The sequence below is a fragment of the Chanodichthys erythropterus genome, chromosome 5, assembly GCF_024489055.1.
Source record: "Chanodichthys erythropterus isolate Z2021 chromosome 5, ASM2448905v1, whole genome shotgun sequence".
Lineage (NCBI taxonomy): Eukaryota > Metazoa > Chordata > Actinopteri > Cypriniformes > Xenocyprididae > Chanodichthys > Chanodichthys erythropterus.
The window spans coordinates 32,332,308-32,354,271 of record NC_090225.1 but is presented as its reverse complement, the minus strand read 5'-3'; the positions used below and the strand labels follow the sequence as shown (position 1 = coordinate 32,354,271).

The 21,964-nt window shown below is 39.8% G+C and overlaps 1 protein-coding gene across 2 annotated transcripts; it reads right to left on the bottom strand.

Moving 5' to 3' along the window:
* Positions 1-859: 859 nt before the first annotated feature.
* LOC137020833 (serine/threonine-protein phosphatase 4 regulatory subunit 3-like) lies at positions 860-18,207 on the bottom strand. Of its 2 annotated transcripts, XM_067386916.1 has the most exons (17): positions 17,575-18,207; positions 17,434-17,489; positions 17,210-17,308; positions 11,662-12,285; positions 7,508-7,585; positions 7,309-7,425; positions 7,110-7,226; positions 5,979-6,110; positions 5,692-5,814; positions 5,474-5,570; positions 5,355-5,396; positions 5,109-5,267; positions 4,866-5,035; positions 4,651-4,790; positions 4,439-4,575; positions 3,863-4,038; positions 860-1,605 (listed from the first exon to the last, which is right to left on the bottom strand). In XM_067386916.1, the coding sequence occupies exons 1-17, from the start codon at positions 17,714-17,716 to the stop codon at positions 1,504-1,506; spliced, it is 2,511 nt and encodes an 836-aa protein (XP_067243017.1). In that variant the 5' UTR covers positions 17,717-18,207; the 3' UTR covers positions 860-1,503. The 2 variants fall into 2 exon arrangements, with proteins under 2 accessions (XP_067243017.1, XP_067243018.1); XM_067386917.1 differs by lacking the exon at positions 5,692-5,814.
* Between the last annotated feature and the right edge of the window lie 3,757 nt (positions 18,208-21,964).

Below are 21,964 nucleotides of genomic sequence, written 5' to 3'. Positions count from 1 at the left end.
ACCATACTTTGGGGGTTTTTTTTCTTTATTTTATTAATGTTTTTATCATTAGTCATTTATGTAGTCACTTATAATTTATTCATATTGATTTTTATCATTAATTCATTTTATCATTTAATATTTGTTATTATTCATTTATGTAATTTTATGTTTATACGAGTTATTTATTTTCTACTGTGTAAATCTTATGATTGTGTGATCTGAAGGGATGGTAGGAGATCAGAGAAGTCTCCATTTTAAGCTTGTTATCGTCGATGTTATGAAGCAGGAATTTTCCAGTGTTTTCCCTTGGGATAACACCACTTAACACATAATAACACCGGTCAGATGAAGTCAGAGCATTGAGTAGTGTAACATCTAGATGAAACACACAACTAAGATTATTCAATAAACTGTTGTTCTATCATCATCATCATCACTTCATCATCTCCTGCTTCTGCTCTTCTCTGGCTTTACAGTCAAACTCTCAGGCTGTTAATGGAGTCTTGAGGAACCAGACAAGACTGTGTTGACAGGTTTGCACACCAGACAAACATATCTTTTGACAAGCTGTAATACAAAAACCCTGAGTTCGAAAAACAGTACGTGAGCCGAGAAGCGTGTCTGGATTCACAGTAGGTGAAAAGTAGGACTTGCTATTTCTGGAGAGATTCTGAAGTGAACACTTTACTATCCCTCGAGTCCACTGGAGAGGATAGGTCACATGACAACATGGCAGATGGGTACGTCCCAGTTTCATTCATGCTGTACCGTTTTAATGAACGCACAGCGAGTTTCAAACCAAATACAGTGCTCCACAGACGACAGAACATGTGACCTGACCCTCCGTGTCCATTCACTCAAAGACTCATTCAAACACAAAATAACAAACAACCTCGTTTAATTGCAGGACCAAATTTAATCTGAAAATTGTAAAAAATATCAAATTTATACAAATGCTCTTTAACGGAGATGGTGCTAGTAGGAAATTGTACAAAAACTAGGGGAAAAACAAAAACAGCTAATAATAATAATAATATTGAATCTAAGGTTGTGAAAGTCGTTGAGGAACAGCGCCGTATTCTCTGGACAGAGCTGATCTGAGATCAGCCTCACACACACCAAACACTCCTCGTACTGCAATTTAATGTTTTAAAAACCAACATTGCAAATCCTAGCCTGAATCACAGACATCCGATTATAAAGGTTAATAACGGCCTCACCTGCGCGCTAAACACGGCACCGGCGAGATCTCCTGTCAATCATTAAAAAACACAAACGTCCAGAAGAATTAATTAAAAAGGAAGTAGCCTGCTGAACTCGAGCCACGTTACAGCAGCTCTTCAGTCCCAGAGTTTGAGCCAATCCAGCGTTCATCAGTGCGGCTAGTCCTGCTAGCCTCTCCCATCAGCCCCTGCTGCACGACTGCTGCTGCTGCTGCTGCGATTGGCTCCCTGCGCTCCTCTGGATCAGGTGGGGTGGAGATAGAGGCCGGGCACAGCGGACACGTGACCGCAGGCGGCTTTATGAGCCCAGACGAGGCCGCTTGCGTGGCGACTGCTCCTCGTCATCGTCCTCCTCCTCGTCTTCATCATCTGGATAATCCACCAGACCCACCAGTCCAGTCTGAAGAACACAAGCGTCAGAAACAGAGCCGTCACCGTCACTGAGAGGAACACAGTCACTCAACAATGACAAATCAACAAACTGCCCCCGATATTTGATATACTTGATGCTCCATCGCGCTCCGCTCTGACTGATGATAGGCTGCTCCGCACCGGCGCTCTCACAGCTCTCGTCAATGTCAACATGAGACAGCTAATCAAATCAAAGGAGGGGACTGAGGTTCATAGAAAGCGCTTGCGAATCAAACGCGACACTTTAGTTAATGGTGAGACACACTCAGGTAGCCAAACATTAATATCTGACGGCTGTTTTATAATAGACATGTAATATCCAGTGATGCATACTCAACTTTATGAAATGTCACCGTTTTGAATTGAAAATTTGCTATTATTTGCATGATTCATGTGATTTATAGGGGTGTAACATACACAAATATAACGGTTCGGTACATACCTCAGCATTAAAGTCTCTTTCTAAAGGATAAAAATCGATCTCAGCTAATGCTGTAAACTATATTCAGGAGCTCTTTCTTGCACATTACTATAATATTAAAGGTTACAATTAACAACACAGCCTAAACTATTAAATTCAGTTGCTATTTATTTTTAGATATAATAATCAACACTCAAAAAACAAAAAAAAAAAACATGTAAATTGCAGGTTTTGAATTAACTTCTGAATGTAATTATACAATTATTTTTATCTACAATTCATTTTTGAAATATAATCATTTACACAGTTACTGTCATAATGTTTAAATACATTTGTCATGAAAAGTTAAATTATTAAGACATTACTAACAGGTAAAGTGAATATATAAGCTGATATAGTGCATATATTTAGTGAAATGTTCATTTCTCTAGTGAACTAACATGCTGTGGACACTGAATGACTGACCTGAGGTAAAATGTAATGCTGCGTGAGATATTATTCTCAAGCTGTTTTATTGATGTCTTTCCGTGGTTGAAACACTGGTTGAGAGATTACATGCATTTCTAGGCTGCGTTCCAGTTTGCTAACTTCCCTCAGTCTCGTTGACTCGGATGTACGTCATTTATTACGTTGCATGAATGCCCACTACTGGAGGAACCCGTGCAATGGGCTGAACTGGAACATCTTAAGCCCTTGATCACTTGGAAACTGCTGGGGACTTGATTTATTATTTACATTTTTTCCCCTTATGAAACTGTTTAATGCAGCATTCTGTATGTATATAGGTGCGTTTGGGTTGTTTTAGATATTTTAAATAAATAAATAAATAAATAAATAAATAAATAAATTTATATATATATATATATATATATATATATATATATATATATATATATATATATTATATATTATATATATATATATATATATATATATATATCTCTCTCAGAGTTGTTTGTGGTGGGGTAAATTAAACGCGATATGCAGTGACGTCACAGTCGTGTTGCATTGTGGTATATGGAGCTGCCTGAAGTGTACAAATGAATTAGACATGGTTGCAGCCCTGATGCAATGAAGGAAAAACAAACAAAAAAACAAACATTCTTCCTCAGTGTTTCTGTCTTGTTTTCCAGCACAAATATCTAAACATTATTAAACCAAGATCATTCACTGGAGAAACAAAAAGACTGAAGACATCTTGTTTACTGAAACATTTATCAAAATGAAGTGAGTTTGTGCTTAAAACAAGATCTGCCTTCTGTTCTCTCTTTTGGCTAGAAGACTGATACTGATGAGATGGAAAGACTTTTTTCCACATACATTTAGTCAATGGATAAGGGAAGTTATGTAGCATCTTAAGCTGGAGGATTAGGTACACAGTCAGAGGGTCTACTGGGGCATTTTATAATATCTGGCAACATTTTTTAAAGTTTGTTGAGGGAATGAAAGCAGATAATGACATTTTAAAAGAAAGGGGGGGGGGATATTATTCATACTTAATGTTTGTATTTATTTATTATTGTTATTTCTTTATGGACAGCTGATCATGTATAGTATCTTTATGTTTATGTCTGGTGTTTGGGGGCTGGGGAGTTTAGTTTTGTATATTTTTGTTCTTTCTGTACAATTTTAAAAAAGGGAAAACAATCATTTCTCTGAGCACTGGGAGATATTTGTTCTTGTTTTAAGCTTTGATCAGTTTTTCATCTTCAGTCACTTTGCTCCTCCAGTAAATGTATCTCGATTTAGGAATGTTTAGATATTTGTGCTGGAAAACAGAGGATGATCTCTAGCGGTGCGAGTCTGTGGAGATGAGCAGACGCACCCGTGCCGTCTGGCCAGAAGGAGGCGCTGCAGGTTTGGAGCTGCTGGAGGAAGATGAGGGAGGAGGTTTGGAGCCGTTGCTTGCGTTGGCCGCCGCTGCCGAATGAGAGAAGGTGAACTTAAAGCTGCCTGTCGTTGTGCGCTTGGGCTGGTTCTCTTTGTCTTGACTCTCTTTAGCTGAAACGAGAGGAAAGACACGTGCGTGAGGAAAACCCACACAGAACTCCTTCCTGCTTCACACTACAGCAGTGTTTCCCAGCGCCGCAGCAGACACGACTCTTTCAGTCTCCTGTAACGAGCTGAATCTGGAGTGTTTGATCAGGAAGTGCTCAGATTAAACCTGTTCTCTGGTTGCATGTGGCGCTGTAGATTCAGCAGCAGGAATCAAATGGCTCCAGTGTTTTAAATGACAAAATCAACTGCTTCAGTGGATTATATCAGGATTCCTAAACATTTCCCATTTCAAAATCAATACGTAGTACTGTCATCAGAGTATTTTATTTTCTCTGGCGCAGTGCAGTATCCAGACCTGGAAATGATTCGGATTACATTTCCCTGATTATACAAGCACAAATACCTTTCTCGCTCTCCATGAACTTCCCGTAGTCGCTCTTGCTCTTCTCGAAGCCAGTGTCAGAGACATCCTCCTCTTCCTCGTCATCATTCAGCCACATGTCTTCGTCCTCCTCGAACGAGCGCGCGTCCCTGCGGTACCTGAAAGAGGATCATTCCCCTGTTAGCACACGATCAGGGCAGTCGCTCGCTCAGAATGAACGCGTGTTCGGGCACCTGCTGAGTCCTCGGCTCTGCCGCTCTTTCTCCTGCTCGTAGCGCCCCTTCAGACCCTTGAACGTCTGCACGTACTCGATGGACTCCAGCGCCTTGTAGAAGTTATCCACGATGTGCGCGATGAGAGACCGGATGTCCTCCTGAGAACGAGAGCACAGCGGTCAGACGCGAGCGGATCGCAGGAGCGCGGCCTGCTCTCAGACAGCGGCTCTTACCACTTTGATGAACTCGAAGAGCTCGATGATGGCCGAGTTCAGCAGGTTGTATCTGGTGCCGTTGTCCAGCAGGGCGTTGATGACCGGCTCAAACAGGTTTCCTTTCACGATGTAGCGGTTGTAATACTCGTCCTTCAGTCCAATGATCCTCCTCATGAAGCGCAGGGCACCTGCACAAAAACAAGGCCTCTTTACATCGGTTTACGATGGGTTATCGACGTCTAGAAGGCGAGCGATACTCACACAGCGCCAGGAAGGTGTGTTTGGAGTTCATGAGCGTCAGCACTCTCCTCAGCAGGTCTTTAGTCATGATGTAGTTCTTGATGTGGTACGTGTGGTGCTCCACGCAGAACGTCAGCAGCTCCAGGATCAGAGCCAGCAGCTGCGCCGTCTGGAAGTTATCTGAGACAGACAGACAGACGGACACGTTCAGCAGAGCACACGCGTGTGACGCCAGATGTGTGAGGTCAGGCGAGAGCGGACGTGTACCTGGACACACGGGGTTGACTCTAGCCGATCCCTCGCTCAGATCTGTGGAAAACAGACATGTTGATATGAGAGGAAAGACATGCGGCTCAGTTCCTGTAGTTCAGTGGTCAGTGTCTCACCTTGGTCCTCCTCGGCGGTGTTGGCCAGCAGCGGAGCGGTCAGCACATGCATACAGTACTTGTAGAAGAAACTCAGGAACTCGCTCTTCTCTGCTTTCTGTCCAAACACACACACACACACACACACACACACACAGAAATCAGTGAGGATGTCTGTCTGAAAATGGAGTCATCTTCAGTGGTCTCTGGAGTCTCAGTCATGATGTTTTTGTGCTTACATAAAACAAAACGCTGAGTGTTGAAGTGTTTGTTTTCTCATATTCCTGATATGATCTGCTGTAAGAACTGTCCTGACAGCCTAACTGCACTCGTTTCCAGTCATGTATGTTCTTGGCATTAAACTATGAATAAAAACATGATGATAAACAGCAAATAATCAACCCTCAGAATGTTTGTCAGCCAAAAAGAATCAAGCTTTTGACAGTGCCGTGGCATATGTGAAAGTGCGTCAAGATTTCCCAGCTCAGACTGTAAGTCACCAGTGTCATCAGCACACAGTACTCACGCTGGCCGGAGCGAGCATGTTCTCGGGGTCGATGAGGGTCCGCAGCAGCCCCATCAGCTGCACCGCGCCGCCCAGCTCAGGGTCCGAGTCACAGATCATCTGCTTGATCACCACGTTAATCAGCAGCACGTCCTGAACACACAGTTACACCATCACTTCATTTCAACAACCTTCATATGGATTCTTACCTCCCAAGATCCATTCCCAGCTGATGCGTGGAAACTTCACTCAACACTTTTTGTATCACGCACAGATGTCTTATTTAGCGTATGTGTGAATAAAGAGCCACGTTTAAATGATTATATTTCAGCAACGTATTTTTGTATTAATGATTATTACTTCCTGGCATAATAAGAGTCATGTGACTGAAACGGATGAATATAATTAGTAATTTGATATAAAAATTGCCTTACGTGCAAATACATTTTTGTATACAACGTTAAATGTTGATTATTATATCTGAAAACAAGGTAATAGTAGAGTTTAATAGTTTGGACCTCTAATGTTAGTGTATGAAGTGAGTCTCCAGAGCAGAGTTTCTCGACTGTAATTAATATTCACACATAAACACGGATCAAAAGCAGATGTTTCCATACTTCAGTAGCCAAAACACATCTGTTCATCACATAAAGCGATCACGTCTCTTCAGAAGATTAAATGGCTCCATTCATGTGATTACGCTGACGATCTCTTTTTAATGTGTCTCTTAATAGACGGACAAAATGATGATTGAATATTAAAAAGATCTTAATTTTTTGTTTCTAAGATGAACAAAAGATAATGTGTAAATGTCATTTTTCATTTTTGGGACGTTTACCTGAAGTAATTTTCAAACGAACCGATATATGAATGAAGTCCTGAATCCTGAGCTCGTGAATCAGAACTGAACGGTGAAATCTTTATAAAAACTGAGCGCCACTAAAGCCTTAAACACCAATCGATCCGCCACAGACACTAAAGACGCAGATTTTGAGAACGAGCCTGTGCTGAGCTACACGAAACGCCTGCGGCTCATGAATCCTGCAGATACAGCTGTAACCTGTAATCTGCTCTGACCCCCTTCACGTCTCCCGTCTTCTGCTCAGGTTTACAGTCTACTGTTGATAATAAACTCACGAAGCTGGTACTCACGTCATCGGCCTGCTGCGGCTCCTGCATGACGAACTCTCGCACCATGGACGGACTGAACTCCACCAGGTAAGAGAAGATGTCCGTGGCGGCGGCCTTCACCTGGACGTCATCCATGCCCTTCAAAAGAACACTCACATCCATGACCACGACAGAGACTTCCGGACGTTCACTGTAAACGGACAGCTTCCTGCACACTCACCATCACTATTTCCAAGGCAGGTAAAATCCCCAGATTTGCCAGCGTTTTGAAGAAAGCGTCTCTGTTCTGCGGCTGCAGTGTTTGTGAGAAAGCACAAAACTCCTTGAAGAAGTTGACCTGTGGATGTAAGAGGCGACAGGCGTGAAAGGCTGCCGCGTGCGATGGCTGAATGTGTGCGCGGTGCGGGTGAGTGCAGTACCAGCTCTCTCCTCTTGTCGTCCTCCGTGGCTTCATCCGTCAGCTGAGCGAACACCTCCGTGAGGAACTTCTCATCCTCCTGAAAAACACCACAGCAGAAGAACAGAGGATCACTCACACAGACTGCTGACAGGACGACACATCCCATCAAGTTAAGGTTACGCTCCTATAGACTAGATACATCACGATAATGAGTAAACACAATATTGTTATCGTGGGCACTTCAGAATACCGTAAATAATAATTTACTACCAATTAATAAAATTTTTATAATGCATTTAAGAATACTTTCCACATCAACCGTATAAAATGCACAACACCGCTGTATTCTGTGTCAAAGGGACACGCGCTCAGATGTGCATGAGAAGCACATGGCTGAACGAGTGAAGGAGACGTGCACGTTCACTCTCTGACAGCAGAGGGCGCTGATGGAACAGCAGAAATGCAGCGGTTACCCCGGAAACCCAGTAAACAAAGCAACTGAAGTTTTTAAAATGCTTCAAACAGCGATTCATTTTTTTGCAATCTCAGTGTTATTCATCACAGCACCAAATACTTAAAGATTTAATAGGCTATTTATTTTTAAACTTAAACATTTTTATATTTTAATCTGGACTACAACATGCCCTAATGATTAGAAATGTTCTGATTTTTTGTTATTGGTCAGTAAAACTTTGAGACATACGGCTTCATTAGTTAACATGTCAATTCATTATTACCAAACTGACAATGAAAAATACTTATAAAGCATTAATTTTTCTTAGTTAATGTTGATTTCTTACTGTTTAATAACATTACCAAAATCAAAAGAACTTATTTAATGGACCTGAGATAAAACTAACAATGCTCAGTTGTGTTTCTAAACTAACATTAACAAAAAATAATACTTTCTGTATCAAATCTAGCTGTTGCTCAATCTTAGTTAATGCATTAAATAATGAGATCTTATTGTAAAGTGTTTCCTGTTGTTCTTTATAGCATAAGTCTTTTGCACTTTAATCTGTTTGAAAATTTTACTTTATATATATTTTTTGTGTGTATTGTATTATTGTATTTAAACATCCAGACTTATTTTTGTTATTAGACTTCTTAAACCTGTTATACTATCACAACACTTTTTTTGCAACTTAGTTCAATACCGTGATAATACTGTATACCGCGATAAAAGCTTCAGCAATTAATCGCAACATGAAAATGTGATACCGTCACATGCCTACGCTCTTATTCATCTGTACTTTATCTGAACCTTAATCAATCTATACATTTCAATTGAGTGAAAACATTCAATCTGAATTCAGTCCATCTGAAATCTCGTCATTTAAAAAATAAATAATTGGACTAAGAGATCAGAGTGACTGATGTACAGTATATCAACATCATTTACTTTACAGATAAACAACATGCACATCATCGCTCCAATAAATATTTATACTATAAACAATAACAAAATATTTAGTAAAATAATTAGAAAAAAAACTTGATATACTTGATAGTATAATTCGTTTTAAGATTTATTTTATATAGCAACTTCTATTTAATTCTGTTCTGTAATGTTTCCACAAACAAAGAATTTGATAAGCAGCAGTGACTCTGGGAACTGGATTTTCCCAAATAAAGACCAAAACACTCATTTTACACACAGAACAGAGTGAACAGGAACAAAATGATGTGTTGAAATCAAAGAATGAAAAAGTAAAAAAGGAAATAAATTTGACAGGGAGTGAAAAACCAGTTTATTTAGAGGTGAAACTTCATCATCAGCTGATCCCAGTTCCACCCGTACGCTTTCATCGATCTGAGCTCTCGCTCTGATGACAAGAGTACTGTACGCTGGCTCATATTCAAATCAACTCAAAAACTCATTTTACTGTAATAAACACATGTGATATTGAACAGGGATGTTGACGGTTAACCGATCTTTGACTAATGCCATCAGTTAACTTCTACTTATTTTGTACATTTCAGTCAGGCCACTCCAAAACTCATGCTAACTATGAACACACGGTACAGACGTATGCTGATCTTATCCTATCATTCAGTCCGGCTCTTTCTTACAATACTCTCAGGCTCACATTCAGATCGCCTCTGTCCAGAGGATGAAACCTGCATTTTACAACGATATGGAAGAAACGCTCCATCACTGCTTCCGTTTCATCGTTAAAAGACTGGAGAAGAAACATGTTGTTCATGCTTTACTCCGTGATCATTCAGGCTGTGTCACGTGTTCAGCACTACAATCACATGGACGAGAGACTGCAGATTAAACTGACATCACTGACGGATGTGTGCGTTACACTGGCCGTGAGCAGGCTCACATGATCATGATCAGATCAAAGCATAATCACATATACAGAAATGATTAAAAATGGACACTCTCAGTGTCAAACACTCCTTCAATCTCACATATACACAAACTGTGAGAAAGATTTATTAAATCTCAAACAAAAACAATGCAGTCATGTGTTGGTGATGAGCGGGAGCACAATGTGAAGAAAACAAGATGAGCTGCTTCACGACACATTAAAAAACTTCTATAAATTAAGAGTATGTGTCACGGTGATTAAGATGGCGTGATTGAAGGGTATTTTTGACCTAGTCCACTGTGACAGTGATGTCTGCATGACAAACACTCGTGAGCTCTAATACAGTTACAGCGACGGTTTACTGAACAATGACAGACTCAAACACAACCGCACAAAGACTCACCGAAGCTCAGAGAAACAAACCGCAATGTTAACAAAACACCCAAAGCCACTGCAAACGGAACGTTTTCACACTTCCTTGTTGCTAATTAAAGTTTCTGTCCCCAAAAGTGAAGCCATCGTTCTCCTGGAAAGTTCATCCCAGAATGAAGTCATTATTTACTCACTCGAGGTTCTCCTAAAGCTGTAAGACCTTTCTTTCTCTGACCACAAAAGGAGAAATGAAGAACAAAAATATCCTACTCACACTATCATATTCAGTGAACGGATGCGCAGGGTCACCAAACAACCCCGTGATCTGAAGGTGTACGGCAGGGTTTGGTGAAGAAGCAAACAGAAATCCAGATTAACGGAAGCACGACGCGTAACAACAAGTGTGTGTCATTTCAGGGGTTTTTGCTTGAACTAATGACTTGCATTTGAGCCAATGACATGATGTGCATATTAGTGCAGGATTTCCTTTTATAATCATTTGATAAATTCATGTTTGAATTCAGTTCTAGTACATTTAAACCATATATATTCTTTAATGTTTTGTTACATTAAACACTCAAAATGTCAAATGAACAGATGAGAAAATTATTTAAAATGTTGTCTTAATTATACAATATTAAAAACTAAACACTATGGCATCATTTAAGGTTTGAAACCTTTCATATATACAAATATCAGTAGTTTCAAGGCTGTTGGGATAATTAAAACAAAGCTTTTGTCCAGGAACTGTGTATATTCTCAAATGTCAGGGCGGCATAACTGCAAACACGGCTCTTTTATTATGAACTGACATTGTAACAACAGTAAACATGATCATCCAGAGGAAGTGGAAAGGTTTGTAGATCTCTCAAATACTGGTAAAAACGGCTGATTTCAAGTATGGGTCAGTTGGTACACTTTCCATGTCAGGTGGTACAACTACAGTATATACACACACACACACACACACACACACACACACACACACACACACACACACACACACACACACACACACACACACACACACACACACAAACTACATGCTTGTAACGCCTTACATGAAATCAGTCAAAACAGGAATTCAAACACTTTGAAATGTTATTTAACAACTGAAACTTGTTTAAACACACTGTTCATGACTCAAAAACATGTACATCAGTTTTGAAAAGATTTCTATTAAAAAACACCTTTTCTAAGCTTTTTTTGTCAATGACCCATTTATCTGCCTTTCACGATCTAACCACGCCTGTGTTTCTCTTTCCTGCGTTTCTGATGCCAATAGTTTCGGCTTACGATGCTTGAACGCAGCTCACGGCATTATATCTATCATCAACGAGCTGATGTTGAGGACACTGCTTCTGAAAATTACATGTACAGCACAAAAAGCAGCAACATTTTCACTCAAACAAGCGAACGAACGACACTTGAGGAGAAATGAAGGAGCACACCAGAACAACAGACATGAAAACACACACACCTGCAGCATGCTGACGATCTCCACTTTATTGAAGAAGATGAAGGAGGACAGCGTGGACAGGAAGTTCTCCTCGAAGACGGACGGCGTGGGCAGGATGATGTCCTGGATGTACTGCACGCGGTACGTCTGGTGGATCTTCTGCCGCAGCTCCGAGTCCGTGATAGGAATCACCTCTTTGAACTTGGCCGTCTTGGTGAGGAACTCGCGGTGTCTCTTGGGCTGGACGAGCGCCGGGTCGTACTCCAGACAGCCCACCACGTCCATGATGCAGTCGTCGGAGAACATGACCTCGAATAGCGTGGCTTTGTTGAGGAAGAGCACGCCTCGCACGATCTCGTACAGGTGGTGCAGGCCCTCGCGGTGCTCCGAGTCCTCGCAGGTCCTGAAGAGCTGCAGCAGCTTCCGGATGTATCCCGTGCTCACCAGGGCGAGCGCCAGCTTCTCCCGCCGGATGGGCGAGGACAGCACGGACGTCACCAGCTCGGCGATCTCCTCCAGCCGCTCGGGCTCGCAGGGGGGCAGCTCCACCAGATGAGCCGTCTCCGGCATCTCCTCGAAACGCTCCTCCTCCGATTCATCGATGGGGTCCTGAGTGATCTCCACCGACGGGTCTTTGCCCTGCACCTGAACACCAAACACACGTCAACAAGAGACCTGACCTACCATACGAGCTTCCAGACGGATCCGTCTGTGTCTGCAGTCCTTCCATATTTTGTAAGATAAATTATTAATTTTATATTTACAGTACCATTCAAAAGTTTGGACACGTTAAAGGTTTTTGAAAGAGTCTCTTCTGCTCACCAAGGCTGCATTTATTTGATAATATTTCACTGATTTACTGTATTTTTTATTACAATGTAAATCCGCTGTTTTCTATGTGAATATATAGTAAAGTGTAATTTATTCCTGTGATCAAAGCTGAATTTTCAGCATCATTACTCCAGTCTTCAGTGTCACATGATCCTTAAGAAATCATTCTGATATAATTTCTTATTATTATAAATGTTGAAAACATTTGTTGTTGTTGTTGTTGTGGAAATCATGATACACTGACATTCAAAAGTTTGGGTTAAGATAAAAAAAAGAAATTCATACTTTAATTCAGCAAAAGCACATTAAATAAATGCTGTTCTTTTAACATACTATTCATCAAAGAATCCTGAAAAAAATCTGTTTCCACAGAAATCTGAAGCAGATCAACTGTTTTCAACACTGATAATAATCATAAATGTTTCTTGAGCAGCAAATCATCATATCAGAATGATTTCTGAAGGATCATGTGACACAGAAGACTGGAGTAACGATGCTGAAAATGATCACAGGAATAAATTAACCTTTACTATATATTCACATAGAAAACAGCGGTTTAAAACTGTAATAATATTTCACTGTTTTTACTGTATTTTTGATCAAATAAATGCAGCTTTGGTGAGCAGAAGAGACTCTTTCAAAAAACCTTAAAGGTGACGTAGAACATCTTTTTAAAAGATGTAATATAAGTCTAATGTGTCTGTGAAGTTTCAGCTAAAAATACCCATTCGATTTTTTAATTGCCTATTTTGGGGCATCATTAACTATGCGCCGACTTAGGCTGCGGCCTCTTTACATCGCGCACTCCGTGTCTCCGTGAATACAGTAAGAAACGATGGTAACTTTAACCACATTTAACAGTACATTAGCAACATGCTAACGAAACATTTAGAAAGACAATTTACAAATATCACTAAAAATATCATGATATCATGAATCATGTCAGTTATTATCGCTCCATCTGCCATTTTTCACTGTTGTTCTTGCTTGCTTACCTAGTCTGATGATTCAGCTGTGCACAGATCCAGACGTTAATACTGGCTGCTCTTGTCTAATGCCTTTTATAATGTTGGGAACATGGGCTGGCATATGCAAATATTGGGGGCGTACATATTAAGGATCCTGACTGTTACGTAACAGTCGGTGTTATGTTTAGATTGTCGTTTATGTTAGTTGTTTTTATGGTGTTTCATTTATGCCATAAAGAAGTGGACTGATTTGTCCTATACATCTGTCTGTGTCTACAGTCCTTGCCTACTTGTTAAAATAAATTAGTAATGTTGATATTAATGTTGTTTGTTCTTGTCATCTTGTTCTGTCATTTATGGAAGGCTGTTTTCAAAAATTATGGCACTTCATTTGTGCCAAAAAGGGTTGACTACTTTTGAACAATAATTTTATCTCAGTCTCTAGTTGTTGCTGTTGTTCTGTGTCATGCATAAGTTACTCTCAGTGAACATGCGGAAATACAGATATCCAAACAAACAATGTTTTTCAATAAGAGAAGAATAATCAGAATGCATTGGCTAAATCCCATTTAAGTTTCAGATTCAGTTTATACCTTTTCAAATCCGTTCAATAGGACACAAACACTTCAAAAAAGAAAACTGAAAGATGACAACAGAAAGATGATGTGCGGCAAGCAAAACCGGTGTGCAGCAGGAACCATGCTGTTGTGGAGTATTTTAAAAGAACAAAAAGTCAAGTCATCTTCAATTATATAGCGCTTTTCACAATACATATTGTTTCAAAGCAGCTTCACAGTGACAACAAGAAAAATAATTGACAGATTGTTTTGGATTTACAGCTGCGCTAAAAAAAAATATTGAGCTAAAGTTGGTTTTTGATTGAATCACTTCCGCTGTAAAAACTGTTATTTTTTACTTTAGGGGCCACTTAAATTGACACCTTTCCTACTGAAAACCGAATACCTTTAATGGGTTCTTGCCGTTCATTTACGCGTTTAGTCTATAGGTGTGTATGTGTGCAGAAGCTTGGTCTTTTTAAAGGTGCCCTAGAATTAAAATTTGAATTTATCTTGGCATAGTTGAATAACAAGAGTTCAGTACATGGAAACGACATACAGTGAGTCTCAAACATTGTTTCCTCCTTCTTATATAAATCTCATTTGTTTAAAAGACCTCAGAAGAACAGGCGAATCTCAACATAACACAGACTGTTACGTAACAGTCAGGATCATTAATATGTACGCCCCCAATATTTGCATATGCCAGCCCATGTTCAAGCATTACACAAGGGCAGCCAGTATTAACGTCTGGATCTGTGCACAGCTGAATCATCAGACAAGGTAAGCAAGCAAGAACAACAGCGAAAAATGGCAGATGGAGCAATAATAACTGACATGATCCATGATAGCATAATATTTTTAGTGATATTTGTAAACTGTCTTTCGTTAGCATGTTGCTAATGTACTGTTAAATGAGGTTAAAGTTACCATCGTTTCTTACTGTATTCACGGAGACGAGTCGTCACTATTTTCATTTTTAAACACTTGCAGTCTGTATAATTCATAAACACAACTTCATTCTTTATAAATCTCTCCAACAGTGTAGCATTAGCCGTTAGCCACGGAGCACAAACTCGTTCAGAATCAAATATAAAAATCCAAATAAATACTTTACTCACATAATTCGAAGCATGCATGCAGCATGCATGACAAACATCTTGGAAAGATCCATTTGAGGGATATATTATATGAACTTTTATAGTCGAGAGCTCGAGGGGCGGGGAGTGCAGGATTTAAAGGGGCCACAGCCTGAATTGGTGCATAGTTAATGATGCCAAAATAGGCAGTTAAAAAAATTTATAAAAAAAAATCTATGGGGTATTTTGAGCTGAAACTTCACAGACACATTCAGGGGACACCTTAAGCCCGGGGTATACTTCACTTTCCGCGCCCGGATTCGTCGCAACTTCGAAACAACGTCGAAACTTTCAAAGTATACTACACCACGGATGCGCGCGGATGATCGCGTTCGACACATGCACAGTATAGTTTTTTTTTCTATACACTACCAGACATCGGAGGGCAGCACTGAGTCGTGTAATCAACGGGACATTCGCTGGGCATGATCGAAGAAGAAAAGTAGTGCTTTCCCATATTTTTAACTTCTCTCCCTCCATGAATTTGCCGCCCTAAACACGTCTTTGTACTTTTTCAAAACATAACAGCCGAAGTATACCCGGGGCTTTAGACATATTACATCTTGTGAAAAAACATTCTAGGGCGCCTTTAAAAAAGTGATATTTGCCAAATTACTTGTCTGGTCCGCATTATACAGATAAATTTGTTGTGTCCGCGGATCTATGCAAACTGGAATAATTTTTATTTTATATTTTTTCTGAAAGAGTTGAAAGACAAGACGGTTGCAAGTCAGGCAAAATGAACTGTTCAAGCAGGTGTTTGGAAAATGAAGTCAGAATAAACAGGTCAGTCAACCAACTAAAAAAAAAACTGGAAAAGAAAAGAATAAACGACAGGAAGATCATCGTGATGCAGCGGGACACTGTGTATTCCTGCAGCGTGAGCATGTCAAAGGATCACATCCGATCTGAAGCTGTGACAAACACACATCAATCTAGTGCTGGGCGGTATGACCAAAAATCTGTATCACCGCTTTTTTTAAGATTCTGGCGGTTTCACGGTATGTAGCTTTTTATTTTTTTGGCATATTTTACTGTAAGGAGTAGGTCCTACAGGGAATATATTATATAAACATTGTAAGGACAAATATAAATGTTTTTAAAAATGTAAATCAAATCAGCTCATGAAGCTAACAATTTAGTTTAGAATGTTATCAAATTAAATTAATAATATTAACCAGTAGGCTACATTTTTACAGTGCAATTTCTATAATTTCAATCAAGACCTTTGAGTTTGTGTTTTAATAAACGGTGTTATTATCAAGCTATTACCTCTATTACTCGAAGTACACTCGATTATACAGTATATTTACAGTTATACTGAACTTTTATTTTGACAGGATTGTGACGACATTTGACTTCCTGTGTATATGATGAAACAAATGTCGATAGTTTTATCAAATTGAATGGTGAAATGTTCATAAAATGACTAAGAGCAGCTCTGCAGATGAAGTTCATGTATAGCGAGTGGGACGACAGACACTGAAATCATTGCGAGCGTCACGCTTCAGTGTGTGTAGTAGACGAAACTGCGGCGCTCTTTCATACACACGTCAGATGTCAACAGCAGTCATTTTTAGCTTTAATATTCACAAACACTAGTCCGTATCGATATCTGATTCACTGTACAGCCCGACTTTTGAATTATTCATCCAAACATTGCTAAATTCTGTGACGTTCCGCTTCATACAGTAAGTTATATTTGTGACTGGATTCTGTGATTTCATCCGTGTTTTCTGCTACACGGGAATCATTTGGCTCTGCATGGTATATGCAGTATAAAAGAGAGTTAGTTTTGTGAGTTATTTATTGTTGTGTATTAAAGTAGTTTCCGTAAGTGTAAGAAGGGTATGTATTCCACTCTCTATGCACTCTACATTGCGCTTCATGGCCATTGAATAGATACAGCAGCTGTTTCAGCTACGCACCTGTATGGCGGTTTTTGAAAAATTCATATCGGTCTCGAAATTGAAACCAGTATACCATATGAACCGGTATACCGCCCAGCACTACATCAGTCTGATCACTGTATTTAGACAGAATGGACACACAGTCAGGGAGAGACCCAACAAACCTGACAGATCTTCTCCCAGATTTCATCGCAGCCCGCTTTCTCTTGGAAACTCAGAGCCAGGTCATAGTTCTCCGCTTCGGACCAAACGATGAGCGTGTCCTGAGGAGGCAAACTCACCGCGTTCAAAGACACTCAATATTGTGAAATATCAATCTGACCTGACACTATCAGATGATCTGAATCTTTTAGAGATGTTTACAGCTGAATCAGTGAAGATGCTGTACCTGCTGTTTCTGATATGCAGTGCTGGTGTTGATCTTGGACTCCAGCAGCAGTGACCCTACAGAACACACACACACACACACACACATCAGATCAGCTGCGGGAGATCACGTGCTCCACTGTCAGTGATGAGCCGGTCTTACCGTCAGATTCAGCGGTGACCGTGAGTGATGTCTCCTTCTCGGTGTCCTCATATGAGCAGGACACATGTCCAGTGCCTCTGTCCTCCCACTGCCTGTCCTCATTCAGCGTGTACAGCTTCACGCGCCGCCGGGTGTCACTCATCTCGACTACACGAACCCAAACCTAACTCACCTAACCAACACTAGCAGTCCTGACGCATATTCACCTCAGGGTTACCACAGGGAACTAGTTCTGTCTGCCCTCGGTACTAGTCATCCTACCTCACTAAACCTACTAGTTTACCTCACTAACCCACGCGAACCTCTGGAAATCACCCGAAGACTGTATCTGAGACTCGCTAAACGGATTGTATCACGGTTTATTCACGTCGAACCACTTGGTTTAATCTCTCCTACCGTTCATCTTAAGCTCGGAAATCAATTTACCTGTAGAATGAGTCAAACCTCAGACTTTCCGCCTCATGATCGTCAGACTCTCGCGGGAACAGTCTACTGTCTCGTTTATGTGTGTTTGGTGTCAGTTATAACTCGGAATGAGCATTAAACGGGTCGGATCGTTTAAATGTTTACGTGATCGTTCATCTATCCGCCGATCGTCGCCATCTTGTGTGTCTTTCACTTCATCGTCGCTCATCTGATGGCGCGGGGTTTCCGCACACGGGCTACGGAAGCCGCGTCAGGACACGTTCACGCGCAGCCGTACAGCAGTCGCCATGGTTACCACAGTCACTCAGCGAAAACTGCTGGCTCCAGAAGCAGATGTTGTTGTTTTATTTAGTGCTTTGTAAATAAATTTGAATTTAAAGGTTAATTTAGGGATTTCCCCCCTCAGAATTCTGATCTCGTATGACTTTTTTCTCGCAATTCTGAGTTTCCCAAGTTTCCCACAGTGTTTACACTCTGGAATTTGACCCATTCAGAACGATGAAAACTATAACAATAACGATAAAGATAGTTAGGCTATAAAATGTAAGAGAACAGTCCACAGCACAACTATAACGATAAAGACTTTATACCTGCTGATGAACCATATTGACGGCCAATCAGAATCCATCATGTTTTAAAGGGATAGTTCACCCTAAAATGAAATTTAACGTTACTCACACTGGTGTTGTTGTGCCTTATACCCTTCTATCTTTTTCGGACCTTAAAAAGAGAATTTTTAAAAACGTTCTGCTCGCCCTCGTCCATATAATGGCATTTGAATAGCATCAAGCTTTTTTAAAAAAGACTCAAAAGTAGGCTACCACAGAATGATGCCGACATATGTCATATTTAGTGTTATGTGGGTTTACGATAAGGTTTGGTGAAAAATAAACCGAAATTTCATGTTATATTAAACCTTGTCTATTTAATAACTTTGCACGTTCGTGAGAGACTATTAGTGCCGCAGTTCACTACAACTCTCCCAGAAAAACACACAAGTTGTAATCAAGATTATTATAAACACGACATTAAAAAATCCTTAAAATCACCCAAAATAATCTGTGTACTTTCTTCACTTAAATATCTCCATACCAGAACTCTGTTTGTCAGATGACAGATTTGATCGCAGTAACTACTGCAAAAAAAAATTTTTTAATCAAAATTGATTAAAAAAATAAAAAACAGAAACAAGATTATTTTTCTTACCCCATTGACAGATAATTTTGCTTGTTTTTGTTTTCTAGAAGAAAAAAATATCTTATGTAAGTTATCTAATAAAAGCATCTGGATTTAAGAATGTTTAGATATTTAAACAGGAAACAAGACAAAAATACTAAATAAGAAAAGCATTTTTTGCAGTGCGTACACAACATTCACCTCAGAGAAGAAACGACGTGGACGTTGCGTTTTTGTTCATTTTGATGTACCACTATGTAAAAGGTTGCACTAATGTGTACTCAGGGGTTAAATTGGGCCGGGCCGTCCGGAGCTGAACCCCGGAACATAGGCTTATCAGGGCAAGAGAAAGAGACTTTTACTTGTCCTGATTAAAACATCAATAACAAAAATAGCTAGGGAATCACCAAAATGCAAGCATGATTCTATTACATTAAGTGTAAGAGGCGACTGATAATGGATAATAATAATATATAATGTATAATGTGCTGACAGTAACAAGGTTGCGCCGTTGAGGCTCACGCAGTCTAATAAGTTAGGCCTAATTAAGTAAATTCAATACAAGCTAATAAAGTCACTTACATTTTAGGCACATTACTGACTGTTTTTGTTCAATTTCAGCAGCGAAAATAGTTCCAAACAAAGATCACAGCAGAACCATAGCGCATCTCTCACAGCAACACTGCGTTTTAGTCATAGACTGTAACTGAATGATTCAGCGTTTTGAACGAATCGGTTGAATGAATGACTAGTGCTGCATCCCAATTCGCTTACTTATACCACGTCCTAAAAGTATGTACTGTTTTTGTAATGAAAAAGTACATACTTGAGTGTGTAACAGAAGAGTATGCAAGCTTTGGGACATACTACCTCATCATAACTGCGTCTTTAACGGACGTTGTCGCTTATTTACGCAGCCTGTAACTGTTTAAACTACCCTGTCAATCATCTTGTCACAGTTAAAATCCTCCACATTGAATTAAATTTAATTTCCTACCGTTTCGGAGAGAAATGGTCTTTCATGCGGAGAACTCTCCTCATCTTAGCATAATGATGCATTTAAAAGTTAATGACCAAACGCATCTTTATAAAAGTTCACAGTGTTGTTGCAGATGAAATATAATGTGGATAACATTTAATAAATATCTTTTCGTCAGGTTAGATACTAATTATTAATGATTCAAGCCCCTTTATCTTAACCGCTCTGCTTAACCGTCGGTCTCGCACATCCAATATTTTTGTACTTTTTTAACACTTTTTATTTGTATTTGTAGCTCTAATCGAATCCTCATCCACAGCACAATGTGTTATGGGCAATATAAGCCGTTAGAAGTGTGCACGGATCTGCACTTCAAATTGTAACCAGAAAATGTAGACCATACGGGTATCTTTGTAATACTTATTTCAACATACTATTTTTTGGGAAATACTTATTCTTTTTTCGAATATTATTTAGGATGGATAGTATGCGAATTGGGTCGCAGCATAGGACAGTCACTTGCCGCCACCTACTGGTGGTTCAGTTTCATGTTTAAATTTTCCCAACATTTCTTATTTTTATATTCAAGAATACTTAAAGAATATCATAACATTATTTAAAGGGCACCTATTATGCCCCTTTTTACAAGATGTAATATTGGTCTTGGGTGTCCCCAGAATGTATTTGTGAAGTTTCAGCACAAAATACCCCATAGTTAATTTATTATAACCATTTGAAAATGTCATTTTTGGGGCCTGTTTTACAGTTTTTTCCAATTGCTAACACACTAAAATGACATGCACAGCACAATTATTTAAACTGACACACAGAGAGCAAAACTTCTTCTCAAGTCTCCAAAAGTCTAAACACCTTTTCTGTTTTACACACATTTTGCATTTCAAAATAGCACTTTTTAAATTCACTAAATACAGTTCTCTGCATAAGACACAACAATCTGACATAAAGTCACATGTTTGCCATTTCAAAACACTGCCATTCAAAATGACACTACATGAGCTAATTGGCCAATTACATGTGCCACCTGGCCAAACACCTCAGTGGTTAATTGTTAACACTTCAATCAGGATGTAAGCACTATGAAAAGACCACAGGTGAGAACCTTTTTTTTTTACAACAACAATGGAAGACATTGCAGAGAGAGGAAGAGGAAGAGGAAGAGGAAGAGGAAGAGGGAGGTTGAGAATAAGAGGGGGAGGAAGAGTGAGAGGTAGGGGTAGAGCAGGTAGAGGAGTTCATGGCCAAAGAAGACAAACACTTTCAAATGAAATCAGAGCAACCTTAGTAGATCATGTCATCAACCATGGGTTGACAATGCGTGAGGCTGGACAGACTTGAGCCGTTTTACTGTCGCCTCTGTCATCCGGACCTTTAGACTGGAGAACAGGTATGTAACCAAAATTTCATGTAGTACACATGTAGTATACCCCATGTCATAGTGTATCAGTTGGGTGACACCTGTTTACTTAGTGTATGACATCAGCCATTCATGAACTGTACAAGTTTCCTGTACAATGTACTCTACTGTGGGGGAAAATATTTAGGCTGCATTGTCCAAGCCCTATATATATTTTTATTTTATTTTTTCTAAAGGACTGAGAGACGACACCATGGTGGAGGAAGGGGCCAAATGTTCACCGGGGTACAGGAAGCTGCCATTGTAAACTTGGTTTTGGAAAATAATGAAATCAGATTACGAGAAATTCAAAGCCACATCATCCAAGACAACACCTTATTCAACAACATTCAACGAGTTAGTCTGTCCACATTGGCTCGCATTCTCAAGCGAAA